General features: G+C 44.9%; 2 protein-coding genes and 1 non-coding gene across 8 annotated transcripts in view; 2 read left to right on the forward strand and 1 right to left on the reverse strand.

The window, feature by feature from the left end:
* Positions 1-4,902, forward strand: part of LOC133372101 (putative short-chain dehydrogenase/reductase family 42E member 2) — a 40,701-nt gene extending 35,799 nt beyond the window's left edge. For both annotated transcript variants that reach the window (XM_061600362.1, XM_061600361.1), the window contains 2 exons: positions 1,108-1,181; positions 3,245-4,902. In XM_061600362.1, the coding sequence (XP_061456346.1) occupies positions 1,108-1,181; positions 3,245-3,505 (335 nt within the window). In that variant the 3' untranslated portion in view covers positions 3,506-4,902. The remainder of the gene's footprint in view (positions 1-1,107; positions 1,182-3,244) is intronic.
* A 52-nt stretch (positions 4,903-4,954) lies between these two features.
* On the reverse strand, positions 4,955-5,036 carry TRNAL-UAG (transfer RNA leucine (anticodon UAG)). The gene has a single exon. It is a non-coding gene; the product is annotated as a tRNA-Leu (tRNA).
* Positions 4,986-13,995, forward strand: part of EEF2K (eukaryotic elongation factor 2 kinase) — a 68,532-nt gene continuing 59,522 nt past the window's right edge. The window contains exon 1 of one of the 5 annotated variants that reach the window (XM_061600358.1): positions 4,986-5,071. The gene's annotated coding sequence lies outside the window, so the exon portion shown is untranslated. Of the gene's footprint in view, positions 5,072-8,032; positions 8,363-8,858; positions 8,958-13,995 lie in introns of those variants that run through there. The other 4 variants (XM_061600354.1, XM_061600360.1, XM_061600355.1 and 1 more) reach the window with 4 other exon arrangements.

The raw sequence follows: 13,995 nt of genomic DNA on the forward strand, positions 1-13,995 counted from the left end.
AATGACATGGTGCCAAGCCATTGTTTAAATATGTACAAATAACCCCATTACATTAAATGTGTTTTTTGCATTTACCATAAGTGAAGCTTTAAACAGCAATGGGGGGAGGGCTTACCTGGGTTGAGACAGCAGGGAGGTGAGGTTAACTTTCCTCACCCCTGATGCCATCCCAACAAAGATTGCATCCTCCGCATATACACCCCTATCCCCATCTGCATTTTGCCTTGAGGAGTGCAGGGAAGCTCCTGTTGGGAAGTTCACTCCTAAGACAAATTGCACATTCAGCGGGAGGAATTTTTATCAGAACAACAGCAGGGAAAGGAAGGATCCACCTCACACAACATGGTTTAAATCCGGATTGGGGCCACCTCTGGTGACAATTGCTGTTTAAAACTGCACTGTTTTGTTGCATACTAAAACATATTTAATATAATCGGTAATTTGGCCTGTTTTGGGTCTGGGGGCACATTTAGAAATCTAAGAAACTGTCATGGGTTACCACAAAATACCCATTTCATAGAAGAAAACCTGGCAGCGCTCAGAACCTCCTCCCCAAGACAGGCGAAATGCCAGCCAACCCCCCAACCCTCAATTAAACAAAAACTGGGAGGATCAGTAGGCCTTGGCAGGTGCCAAAGGATAGCACATTGGGGACCTCAGGACAAGACCATACCAAACCTTAAAGGATGGAAGATTTATGGCTCAAAGCGGCAGTATAAACCCTGTCATCAGTCAGACTCACACAGTGGCCAGTACGTTTCTTTATCTTATTGAAACAAATAACACCGTTTTCAGCAAAAAAATTAATTGCAGCTCTTTTTAGCAATCCAAGCAATAACTTGTTCCGTTCTGTTTAAGGTTCAGTTCTGCAAATGCAGTAAGGGCCATAGCTCAGTGGTAGAGCACATGCTGTGTGTGTGGAAGATCCCAAGTTCAATCTCTGGCATCTCCAGGCCGAGCTGGGAAAGACCTCTGTCTGAACAGAGCGCTGCTGCCTGTCATTGCAGCCTGTACTGGTTTAGATGGACCATGGGTCTGACTCAGTATAAGGCAGCTTCCTGTGTCAAGTGACCTTTGTGCCCCTAAGTTGTTGCTTTCTTTGTACAGCTGTAGTAATGGAAAATGTGCACAATGCATTGATGCCAATTGTTGAAATTACACCTCTGATCACCAGAAATGAGGTAATGTATACCTGTGTGATTACTTATTGGTTGTTTATACCCCACCCCACAAGGTCTTTCACAAAATAGGAAACACAAGAAAACCAATTTATTATTTATTTATTATTTATTTATTAATAATATTTATTAGTCGCTTTTCCCCCAAAAAAGGAACTCAGAGCAACTTACAAAAAAAAAAAAACCTGTACTCGAAGTGGCTTATAACAAAAGCAAACAACAATTACAAAAACAATTTCATAATAAAATAATACAGCAGCAGTAATAAAACAACAAATGTCACAGCAACACATTTATATATGTAAAGGCATATATAAATATACTAAAAGCAACATGTCCCTGACGCTGCAGCACACAGATTGCTTTACAATCTTCATCCTTGTTTGTCAGCTTTGGGACCTTTGTCCTGCACAATCAGCCCATTTTACAGGTGGGGAACTGAGGCAGTCAAGACAGTGGTTGCCTCTGGACAGCATGTACTTAAAAAGTTTAATTGCATAGTACTCTTGTTCTTTGCCAGCTTACCTTACTGTGTCTCAGGACGTCTCTATTCTGAGATAATATTCCTCTAATTTGCTATTGTGGCCCAGTGAATGGGCTGGGGGACAACTGATATTGTAGCATTATTTGAAACTAAGTGGGTGTTAGCCTGCTCAAGGCTCCATTGACTAGTGTTCAGGTGGATCACATTTTTTAAATGTTCAAAAACAAAACAAAACTCACAAAGTAAGACCTGAATTAGAAAGAACAGGGGCTCTAGACTTTGCTACCTTTTGTTATTGTTGCTTTCAGGGGTGGAGGACACCCCTCCTGCCCAATCACAGTTGTGTTTAAAATCTTGGCAGTCTCCATTGGTTTCCATGAGCAGCTCTCACTTCCACAGGGGAGGGGATATTTTAAAGCATCTATTCCAGAGGTGGGGAATGTCTGTCCCGTAGGCCAATCTTGGTCCACCAGAGTCCAAGTTGGCCCCTAAGGCCATTTTCCCCAAACCATGCCCACCTGATCAATAACTGACATCACTGGATGATGTCAGGTGATATTTGGAGGTGGTGGTCAGGGTTCAATCCTATTGGGTGTTGCTTCAGCAGCCCATTCCCCAGAGGCAACATGCTAGTGAAGTAGACCCCTCTCCCAGCCCCAACAGTGAACTTTGACAGGTGGACAGGACCACCCACCTGTCAAAGTTGGCCCACAGGGGTGGGGAGATAAAACTTTTGCCTGATCTATCCCTGATAGATGCCTGATCCCCACTCCTGATCTATTCAAAGTGAAAATTCAAGGAATGGTCCTCTGTGGCTTTTTTTATAACTCTGGATTTGAGTTAAAAGGCTTTCGACGGGTCCTTTTGAGGAGCAAAGGTGAAAGAAATTGAAAAGCCGATGTCATGACTGATCCAACTCCATCCACTAGGCCAGCCTTCCCTAACCCGATGCCCTCCTGCTGTTGGTGGACTCAAGGTTCTGTCTGCCCCAGCTGGCATGGGCAGTGGTGGTGGAGAATATCAGTACTGGCCTACCTTACAAGGATGGTGTAAGGATTTGGAGTATGTGAACACTTTGGAAAATTATACGCTTCCCATAGTGCATACTGAAACTATGGAATTTGCTTCCACAAGAAGTAGTGATGGCCACCAATTTGGATGGCCTTAAAAGAGGATTAGACAAATTCATGGAGGATAAGGCTATTAACAGCTGCCAGCCTCAATGGCTATGCTCTACCTGAAAGGCAACATGCCTCTGAATGCCATTTGCTGGGAATCCCAGGTGCAGAGAGTCCTGTTGTGCTCAAGTCCTGCTTGCGGGCTTCCCATTGGGGCATCTGGTTGGGACAGATGGGCCGGGGGACTGATCCCAGCAGGGCTCTTCTTAGGTTCTTATGCAAAGTATTATTAATGGATGATGAAAACGATGATGGGAATTGTGCAGCAACATCTGGAAGGCAATGAGTCTGGCAAGGCTGCAGTAGACCAGGCTTCCCCCACTTTTGTTCATTCTTCGCTGCCATACTATTTTAATATAACTAAATAAAACAACACCAACTCCGCCCTTGTTTTTACTTTACAGGTGCATAATGTGTCTTGCACAAACACATTCAAGATAGATAAAGCTCGTGCGCACCTGGGCTATTCCCCAAAGAAGTACTCATTTGCTGACTGTGTGGATCATTATTTGAAAACCAGACCTCGCAAGAGAAATTTTTTCTTACTCAAATGCTTCCTTGTGACAGTCTTCTTCATCAGTCTGGTCCTTCTGGCTGTTTACTTCCAAGAGGTTTCAACGTTTCTCAGAGAGAACTGGGACAAGTATCGGTATCTTGTGGAATAAGCCAGCCATTGTCAGGTACAAGGCTAGGGGTTTGGAGAGCATTGTTCTTGGATTGTATGGCCTGCTTTTCTCAGCTCTAAAGTAGTAGGCAAACAGATACATTAAGAGGAATAAGGAACACACAAGGCAATTGTTCTGAGGTGGCTAATGAACAGGAAGCCAAAGATGATCATCCAAAGGCACACTCAAAGCTCCAGGGACTTTGGGGGGTGTTGTTTTAAACCAACGGTCTCCTCCTCCAGTTGATTCCTCAACTTTTTGTCAGAATGAGGCAGAGAGGTCAGAAAGAGTGCTTGAAACAGCTGCGTACAAATAACCCTCCATAGCAACGCCATGATGACCTCCTGCCACTGTGTGTCGTGATGAGAAATGGACCGATAAAATGGGGGGGGGGAGAGATCCAGGTAAACACTCTTGGCAGTCCACACAGCACCATCTTGCGCAGCATCTAACTCTCTCCAACTTTACAACAGTAAAACGCATGGCCTGAAAATAAAAGCACACTTGAAAACCCACCTGTCTCTGAGGGCCAAAGTAGACATAACGGCTTGTAAAATGCTATCCATTGGTCTGCCATATTCACATATAAAATAGGATTGGGGAAGAGGATATATTATTTTCATGAAATGAACATATTGGGGTGTGTTGCTTTAAGAGGGATGGGGAACATCTTAAAGTGGTTCACATAAAATACAACATTTAAGAACATCTCAACAAAATTAGCCTATATTATTAAAAGTATCACTCCAATGTCAAAAATACAGTATCTTGCAGCCGCAGAGATTAGGCTACACAATCATAGTCCTAGCTGCTGTTAGTCAAGGAGAAAAGTTAGGATTTTTCTACAGGTCTCTTTAAAAATATCCAGGGATAAGATCTGCTTTGATTGTGGGGGATAGCATTGTACAGTTGTGGGGCCACGGCGGGAGTGCTTGCCAACCAAATCCTTTTACTGGTGGACATTTTAACAGGGCTTCAGATACAGATCTTAAAGTATGGGCAGTCTCAGATAGAGGTAGGCAAGTCACTTCTGCCTAAACAATCCAAGGGCTTTCAGGGTCATTGGCAGTATTTTAACTGGGACACTCCCTCCCTCAGTGGACTACTACACACGCATGCACGCACACCTACTTACCTTTCAGCGGATTAATAAACAAAGTTTTTCCTAGAAAATAATAGCAAAACACGTTAAATCCGGCGGGGGGCGGGGAGTTCGCGACAGTTAAGGGAGAGAGAGAACAAAATAAGTTCAGAGAATTTCAGCCAACGGTGTTGTGTGTTTTCCAGTTGCGTTCCTTACAGACGCTGCAGTAATCACGTGCTTTTTGCGTGCGGCACGTCGAGATGTTGAAATCTATCCTATTTAGGAAAAACGGGATTTTAAGAGCACCAATATTTCAAGATCACCTTCCTAAATGGGAACAAATACGGAGATTGGGAAAAAATGCTTGGCAGCGGTGGGATTCGAACCCACGCCATCGAAATGACTGGAGCCTAAATCCAGCGCCTTAGACCACTCGGCCACGCTACCGCTTAGCTATTGAGTGACTCTGAATGGTATATAAGGTACATTCAAAGTATTTCCATTACTATGTTTCATTCCAAAACAGGGGGGGGGTTACATTGCAATATTTTCCTGTTTCACGTCCCCCCCCTTCCATCTACCAAAGATGGTTTCCCTCTCTGAGCCGGGAACAAAATGAACCCTCATGCAGATTTATGCCATGTCATTTTATTCATTTAACTAGGAGCTGTTAAATACAGCTCACCCCCACCCCACCCCCAAAGGAGAACATCTCAGGAACAGGATTAGATGTCGCTGCATTAACTGCGCCGTAATAGGCAAAACGCCAAACGGCTCCCTTTAAATTAAACGAACCCTAATGGCGTCTTTCGTACCGAACTGCAAACGTGGAGCCGCTATTACAGGGTGCTGTTTCACATTGTGGACACAAGGAGGCACTAGTGCTCTAGTACAGTATTTTCTTTTCAGAGAGAAGCGTTCTAAACCCCCTTCAGAGACTATAGATTTGTTCCATCCTATTTTCCTGCCCTCATCAGTCCCGCAAGCTTTCATGCTATTTCCTTAAGGAAGCTACCAGTGTGTAGATAAAGAGGGCCAACTAGGAGGTCAATGTTCCTCATAATTTTTCCCCTCCTGCACATAACCATTTTTTAGTTTGCATTTTCTTCATATAAATGGGTGGGTCATTAATTCTTTTATATATTTTTGTTTCCTGGGGTGGACAAGGTGAACAAGTTGAGGCTATGTCCTGATCAGACAGTTGTGATGAGGGTATGACTAAATCATTTATGTATTACACCCACAGACCAACAGGATTAAAGACACAATTAAAATAATCTAACCCTCTTAAATAGTTAAAAATAGATATGGGGGGAGGGAATTTAAGAAGCCAACAAAAAATTATCTTAATGTGCATTGAAGTCAGAAGGTTTTTCTCAATATGTGTATACACCATACATTTAAAGCACATGCCTTCCCCCAAAGAAGCCCCTCTCAGAGCTACAGTTCACACCACTATTAATAAGCGACAGTCATGAGGATTGTTTAAATGTGTGGTGTGTAAAAGAACATGATCCACAGACTCTAGTGCTATCTAGCTCCACAGAGAGACAAACATTTGTGAACTGTGACCTTGTCATCTTGTTAATCATCCACGATCAATGCAGAAGGCAGCACAAACATAAATGCTCTCCTATATCTGGAGACCATTGTCACTCCAGGTAGGCTGCAGAGAGTAGTGAAGTTGCACTTCCCCTGAAAAACCAACCAGGAAAGTCGAGGTGGTCAGGCACAGCGCTGAGAAGAAAATGGAAATGGGATCCCGACTTATGGCGACCCTACGAATAGGGTTTTCACAGTAAGCGGTATTCAGAGGGAGTTTACCACTGCCTTCCTCTGAGGCTGAGAGGCAGTGACTGCCCAAGGTCACCCAGTGAGCTTCATGGCTGTGTGGGGATTCGAACCCTGGTCTCCCAGGTCCTAGTCCAACACCACAAAATCCCCAGGAGGGCCTGGGGCTCTGGAGGCCTGGACCACAAAAAAACAAACAATACATTGCAAAATAAATGTTGGTATCTCAACAGATCAGAGAGTGGCTATAAAGTCTGTTGCAAAATGTCAAGATATCCAAGTCTTCTATCAGCATCAACATTGATTAATATGATTCAGACATGGCAAAGTGCAACCTGCACCCGGAGAGTTTCAAGTGGAGACCAGAAGTACTAGCCCCAGTTCAAATTTGACAAGGAGCATTTCCTAGACTTCTCTTAAAGGAACAGTGCACCATAGTGGCAGATAAAGAGAAAGCTAATACACAGGAGTGTGTGGTCACCTCTTCCTCTTATTTGGTCTGTGACAAGAACACATTGAAACAAGTCTACATTTGTTTTAAGGTGAAATTATGGACTACAAGTACCAGAGAAGAGTAAGAAAAAGATGAAAAAAATGTCAGCCTGAGCTTTGTTTCAAAATCACCATGTGGGGATGAGGGAGCTAGTGAAAGTCTGTTATCAGGTGCTCAAGCATTATTAGAAGAAAAAACTAATGAGGATCCTGCTGAAGCAGAAGCACTAGCACTAATCAGGGTAAGGATAGGTTGGTCTCACACCTCATTATTGAATACTTCATTGTGAATTAATTTGCCCGCACACTTGGCACACCAAATGAAATTTGCACATTTTTAGCTTATATTTTATTTTTGTTTGTAAAACTAAATATGAAACGTTCTTCAGACATCAAGTTAACATTAGTGTACAGCACTAGTAGTGCAGTACTTGCAGAACATTTAGGATGTATCATTAATATTCTGGACCTCCTTGGTAGGTCCTGCAGTAAGTAAAAAAAGTTAAAAACTATTTACACCATTGGAATGGCTCAAAATAATGTTGAACATAGGCAATACAAACAAATATGCATTTTTCAAGCGTTTTTTTTAACATAACCCCTTGGCTCGGGTCAGGATCCAACGATAAAGTATGAACCATTAAGAGCTCCGTCTTCAGTAGCCAGCCAGTTAGTTGCTTGACAGTTTTGGCCTGGCTGGAATGTATCTGTTAACTCTGATCATGCCAGTTGCTTGCCTGTCTGGAGACCAGAGACAGGAGCCTGTGCGAGTAACGAAGAACCTGGTACATTCTGCAAAGGTAAAATTCACAATTCATGCTCTGGCCCTTTTGGCCTCGCCTCCCACAGGTATGTGGCCCGCAGGAAGCTCTCCAAAAAGGAATACGGCCCTCGGGCTGCCAAAGATTCCCCAGCAGCCCTATATTAAGGTATCACCAGGCGCCGCAAGGCCAACAGGAGCCCCTGGTGAGGTACTGATGGAGCAAGAGGCAAGCCTAGCTGAGCATCGGCGACTCAGTGTGACACGTGAAAGAGTCGCTTGCGATTTGCAGGCCCTTCGCCTCTGTGCTCCGGGCAGCTGCTCTCCGCCCCAGGACACGGACGGCTCTGCCTCTTGGGCTTGGAGAACCGCCGCCTCCTCCCCGCCGCGTGGGCTGAGCGAGGGAGGCGTGCAGTCAGGTCGTCACTGCGTTGGGCAAGCCCAGCCAAGAAGAGCATTCTAGCAGCTGCCGCTGCACGCTGCAACGTGCGCTGAGCCGAGCACACAAGTCCGCTCCCTCGGGGGAAGCCGCCGGCGCGCGCGAGAGCCACTGGCCCTTGCACGTCGCCTCTGCTCCTCCCCCTCCCCGTCGCTGGCTCGCTCGCGGGAGCTTTGCTGCTGTTTTTCTGCAGGAGGGGGGGAGAGACTGGAGAGGTGGCAAGCAAGCAAGCCCCTTTCCTGGTTTTTGCAAAGCTGCTGGTGGTGCTGGGTGTGGATCTTTGTATGAAAGGTAGGCCCGGCGTAGCCCTTGATCCCGTCGTTTTGGGGGGTCAGTAATGCAAGGAAATGCAGGCTGTGGTTGTGTGTTGAGGGCCGTTTGCGTGCCTCGGAGCCCGCACCTCCCGCTGGCATGGACAAAGCCGGCCAGATGTCTCTGCAGGCCCGTGCAGTGCTCTAGCGAGCTGCGATCGTAGCAGTAGCACAGGAAGGTTTTTCTTTGTCCTCCCCTCCTTAGCAACTCTTTGAAGCAGCACACAGAGTGACCTCCTTCCACTCGCTGGCCGTCCCGTCCCTTTCCCCTGCCGCCGCCGCCTATTTTGCTGACACGTCTGAATTCGAGAGCTTTCCTAGGAACTGCGGCGCTGCTGACCTCTGTGTTGGCGACCGGGCTGTAGGGAGGGTTGCAACAACTCAGCAGCGAGGATTTTCAAAATAGAACTGTCGGGAGGGTGACTGTGGGAGTTCCACGCTCCAGGGTTGACAGAAACAACATCTATTGCGTTCCTGGCTGTGTGGTGTGTGTTTTGTTTAATTCCACCCCCAACCCCGTGACTCGTTTTGTCCCGCATTGGGATCCGGAAAGAAGGATTTGCGTGAGTTTGTGTGTGCGTTAGTTTATCATTTTTCATTTATGATCTCGTTGGCGATTTAATTTTATTTATTTATTTATTTTTATTACATTTGTATACCGCCCCATAGCCGAAGCTCTCTGGGTGGTTTACAACAATTTTCTTCTTTCTCTGAGGAACCAGGGTCACAATCTGACAGCGAGTCAGCAAGTGTTTTTGTGGTCATGCGCTGCAGGGCCCTGTAAGGAGAACAGATCGCCGAAAAAGAAAAACAGCCCTGCATGGGTGGGTGGCTGGGTGGGGCGCTTCCAGACGACCTGTTGATGTTGAACATTCATCCTGGTTTGTTTGCAGGGAGATTAGACGAGCATTAAATGAGCATTCATTCTGATTTGTTTGATCAAGGAAGTGTTGTTCCATTCTTGCCAGTACATTTTCCCTGTCACTTTCCTTATTGCAGAAAGGCCAGTCTTCAAAAGACTGCTGTAACTGCATAGTCTGAATTTGTTGGGATGTGATTGAATCTCACTCTAACAGAACAGTCTGGAACCGCTTTGGCTGCATGAAAAAGGAGAGAAAGAAAACACTTAACACACAGTTGCCATTTTAAACGTCAGGATACCATCTCCGTCCTTTTGGAGAAAGTTGTTAGTGGTGTTTTTCTTTAATCCAAATCTAGCTGAACACCATATTTGGGTGGGGGAAGCAATTCGCTACACGTTTGCCTGGGATGGGTAGCCCCATTAAACAGAATTGACAGAATCCTATACACAACTACGCAGAAGGAAGTCCCACTGAATTCAGTGGGTCTTACTCCCGGGAAAGTAGGTGCAAGATTGCAGCTTGATAGCACAAGCTTAGGCCTGACTACTCAAAAGTAAGCCTCATTGCATTCAGAGGGGCATAGTCCCAGATAAATGGGAATAGGCTTGCAGCCTTAAATTACTTAGTTTTGAAATTTAGATATACTGCTCTTCAGCTAGGCATCCAGGATGGGTCTACATCAAAGTAATTGTTTATTTTCTTAAATTTAAAGCAGAATAAAATAAAAATGCAGTGGAAGAATACAAATGGAGAATTTGTGTAAAATAAAATAAACAGCAGCTAAACCCTAAAACCTAAACCTGGAAGAATAAAAATGTCTTCCCATGGTGTAGGAAATAACAAAGTGGGAGAGGAAATTTTAAACCCAGGGGGCCACCACCAAGAAGGTGTTCTCTCTGATGGCTACTGTGCCTTGCCAGATGTGTGATTTACTTTTGAGTAACAAAACATAGGGTTGTGCGGTAGATTATCTGTTTAGGGGAAGGACTTGTAGCTCAGTGGCAGAGCACATGTTTTGCATGCAGAAGGGCCCAGGCTCAATTCCTGGTGCCTCCATATAGGATTGGGAAAAGCTCCTGCCTGAAATCCTGGAGAGCTTCTGACAATCGGTGTAGACAATAATGAATTAGATCAGTGGTTCTTAACCTTTTCCACTGCCAGCACCCCTTGGATTTCCAAAATATGCTCTCACACACCCTGAAAAAATACCATTCATTTTTTATTTAATTTTAATTTTATTTTTATGTGTGTTTTAGCCTAACTTAGCTAAGATAAATGACAGTTTTACAAAATCTGTGGTTGGGCCTCGCACCCCTAGAAAAAGTGTCTCACACCCCCGGGTTAAGAACCACTGAATTAGATGAACCAATGTTCTGACACTCTGTAAGGTGGTTTAAAAGGAGCATTAAAAATATTAAAAACAGTATGGATATTTAGTGCAATGGATGTGCTCTCTCCCATCTTCAGCCGCAAATCCACAGACACGCTGTGGACCACCAAAATGAAGTTCATGGACCACTGGTGGTCTGCAGACTACAGTTTGGGAGCCCCTGCCTTGGAGCAATGTGCTTTATTCTCACACCTGCCTTCTGTTTATGGTACTCTAGATTGATCTCTGGGAGAGGCTGATATATTGAGGGTCTCCTTGAAGCAGAGGGTAAGATTAAATAGGCCTGGTTCTCACGCAGTGCTAAACCAAACTATGGCTAAGTGTGAATGAGTGAGTGTGCAAAAATTGCAGTGCTTTGTTCCTCCCTGGTTCTGCTGGTGCCATGCTACCAGTAGATAAACCATGGTTTGCCTTAGCGTTGCATCCAAACCTGGGCTTGTGCTTTGTCTCTCTCGTGGTTTGTCTGGGGGAGACAAACCATGAGCTTGGGTTTAGATGCAAGGCTTAGATAGACCATGACTTAGGATCCAGGAATGCAGCGGCAGGATCAAGGCAGGAGTGAAGCGGGCACAATTATGTTCATGCTTAGCCATGGTTTGGCTTAGCGTTAAATGTGAACTGGGTCATGGGCTCTGGGCTACCCCTTGACTCTGTAACATCTTTGTTAAAACAACTCTGATGCTAATAGTCCCTGAAATCTGAACTGTAGCACTCCTTTTACTATTCGCTTAATTTTTACTTCTTTTCTGATCCAGTTTGTGTTGTCTCGTGTATTTTCACCCCAGGGGATATATTCGGGCAAACTCCCAAGGGCCACATTTATTTATTTATTATTTGATTTATGTCCCGCCCTTCCTCCCAGCAGGAGCCCGGGGTGGCAGTGCCAATGATAGGCAGGGACAGAGGCAAAAGTGGGCAGAGCAGCACATGCAAATTTGACTGTTGTCTAGTAGGCTATTTTCTCTATCTAGAGGCATTATTTATTTATTTATTTATTACATTTGTATACCGCCCCATAGCTGAAGCTCTCTGGGCGGTTTACAACAATTAAAAACAAATATACAAATTAAAAAACACATGTTTTAAACAATTTTAAAAAACACATGCTAAAATGCCTGGGAGAAGAGGAAAGTCTTAACCTGGCGCCGAAAAGATAACAATGTTGGTGCTAGGCGCACCACGTCAGAGAGATCATTCCATAATTTGGGGGCCACCACTAAGAAGGCCCTCTCCCTTGCTGCCAGCCTCCAAGCTTCCCTCGGAGTAGGCACCCGGAGGAGGGCCTTTGATGTTGAGCGTAGTGTGCGGGTGCGTTTGTGTCGGGAGAGGCGTTCCATCAGGTATTGTGGTCCCAAGCAGTGTAAGGCTTTATAGGTTAAAACCAGCACCTTGAATCGAGCTCGGAAACATACAGGCAGCCAATGTAAGCGGGCCAGAGGTCAAGGACACATTGCAGCAAGGCAAAATTTGTGGGATCCAAAGCAGGCCCAATGAGGAGTGTGGCCTGGGAGAGTTACAAGGGCCAGTTAGAGAGGCATGGAGGGCTGCATTTGGCCCCTGGGCTTCTCCACCCATATTCTGTGTTAATGGAGGATGCTGGTCTTGTGGCGTAAACCAACATTCACCCCCCCCCTTATTCCAGCATGAGTACAAAGGCTGTGGCGGGTGCCCCTTCCCCTCCCCCCCACCTCCTCTTCAAGTAGATATTGTGCTCCATTACTTTTAATTGTGCTCCCACTCAGATATGTTTACATGCTGGTCAGTGTGTGCACACTAGGGGAAGAGAAGGCTTTCTCATCCGTTCTCCTGTGCTTTTTGATAAACAGAAGATAACAGCATTAAGGGAATCTGAGATTATGCAGGAACAGGCGAGTTCCTTACAAGATAATGGCTGTTTTCTGATTCTAAAGCACCCTAGCTGAGCGCTACCCATCAATTAGACTCAGAATATTCTGTCTTTTGGGGTTGTTTTCATTGAACAGTTGAAAGTTGGAGCACCAGAAAGATTTTCTGTCTGCCTGGCCTTTTCTTAATGTTATAGCATTTGCCCTGTAGATACCAAAGTTTATCTTTTTTATACTGGGTGGGAGGTTGATCCTTTAGAAAACAATCCTATGTATGTTTACTTGGAGATAAGTCTGACAGAGTTTACTCCCTGGTGAGTGCATCCCATTGAGCACAGTAGGACTTACCTCTAGGTAAACATAAGGTTACACTGCAAAAGAGCATTTACAGTGGGATGTTGTGGGTTTCAGTGCATCCACTGTTATGTCATGGAATTAAATCTTCTGTAATTGAATCAAGGCAGGGATTATTCTGATACTTCCCCAGGAAGAGCTTTCCCAAAAGCTGACTTCTGCTAACTGGTGTGAATGACAACGAGACATAAGAACATAAGAAGAGCCTGCTGGATCAGGCCAGTGGGCCATCTAGTCCAGCATCCTGTTCTCACAGTGGCCAACCAGGTGCCTGGGGGAAGCCCGCAAGCAGGACCCGAGTGCAAGAACACTCTCCCCTCCTGAGGCTTCCGGCAACTGGTTTTCAGAAGCATGCTGCCTCTGACTAGGGTGGCAGAGCACAGCCATCATGGCTAGTAGCCATTGATAGCCCTGTCCTCCATGAATTTGTCTAATCTTCTTTTAAAGCCATCCAAGCTGGTGGCCATTACTGCATCTTGTGGGAGCAAATTCCATAGTTTAACTATGCGCTGAGTAAAGAAGTACTTCCTTTTGTCTGTCCTGAATCTTCCAACATTCAGCTTCTTTGAATGTCCACGAGTTCTAGTATTATGAGAGAGGGAGAAGAACTTTTCTCTATCCACTTTCTCAATGCCATGCATAATTTTATACACTTCTATCATGTCTCCTCTGCAGCCAGCTTTCGTTTTTAAGCAGATATCGTTTCTGGACTGTTTGATTGCAGGTTGTTGATGTAATATCACCCAATGTTGATGTAATGGCACCCAAATGCACTCCGTCAGCAGATCTGTTTATTGACAAGCTCACATTTGTCGACATGGATAGGGGGATCTGAAAATGGAACAGATGGAGTGAGAAGGAAAAATACTTTTATTGTTGTTGTTGCAAACATGGCTGCATGATACCAGCTCCCTACATAGTTAAGCATTATGCAACTGTTGCTGTGCCAACATATCAAACTGTTGCAAAAAAATAATCCCCTCCAAACCATTCCACTCGATTATGTAGACGTGTCATGTCCTATAATTCTCGGTGGGATTATAGCACATGAGGATCAACAGATCTCTCTCTGCTTTAATCCAAAGAAAGGCCTGCTGTAGACTTAGAATTTATCTGCATCACATGCAATGATGGATAAGAATTCGAATTTTCTGCATTTTTC

This window comes from Rhineura floridana, chromosome 17 (assembly GCF_030035675.1).
Source record: "Rhineura floridana isolate rRhiFlo1 chromosome 17, rRhiFlo1.hap2, whole genome shotgun sequence".
In the NCBI taxonomy this organism is placed as follows: Eukaryota; Metazoa; Chordata; class Lepidosauria; order Squamata; family Rhineuridae; genus Rhineura; species Rhineura floridana.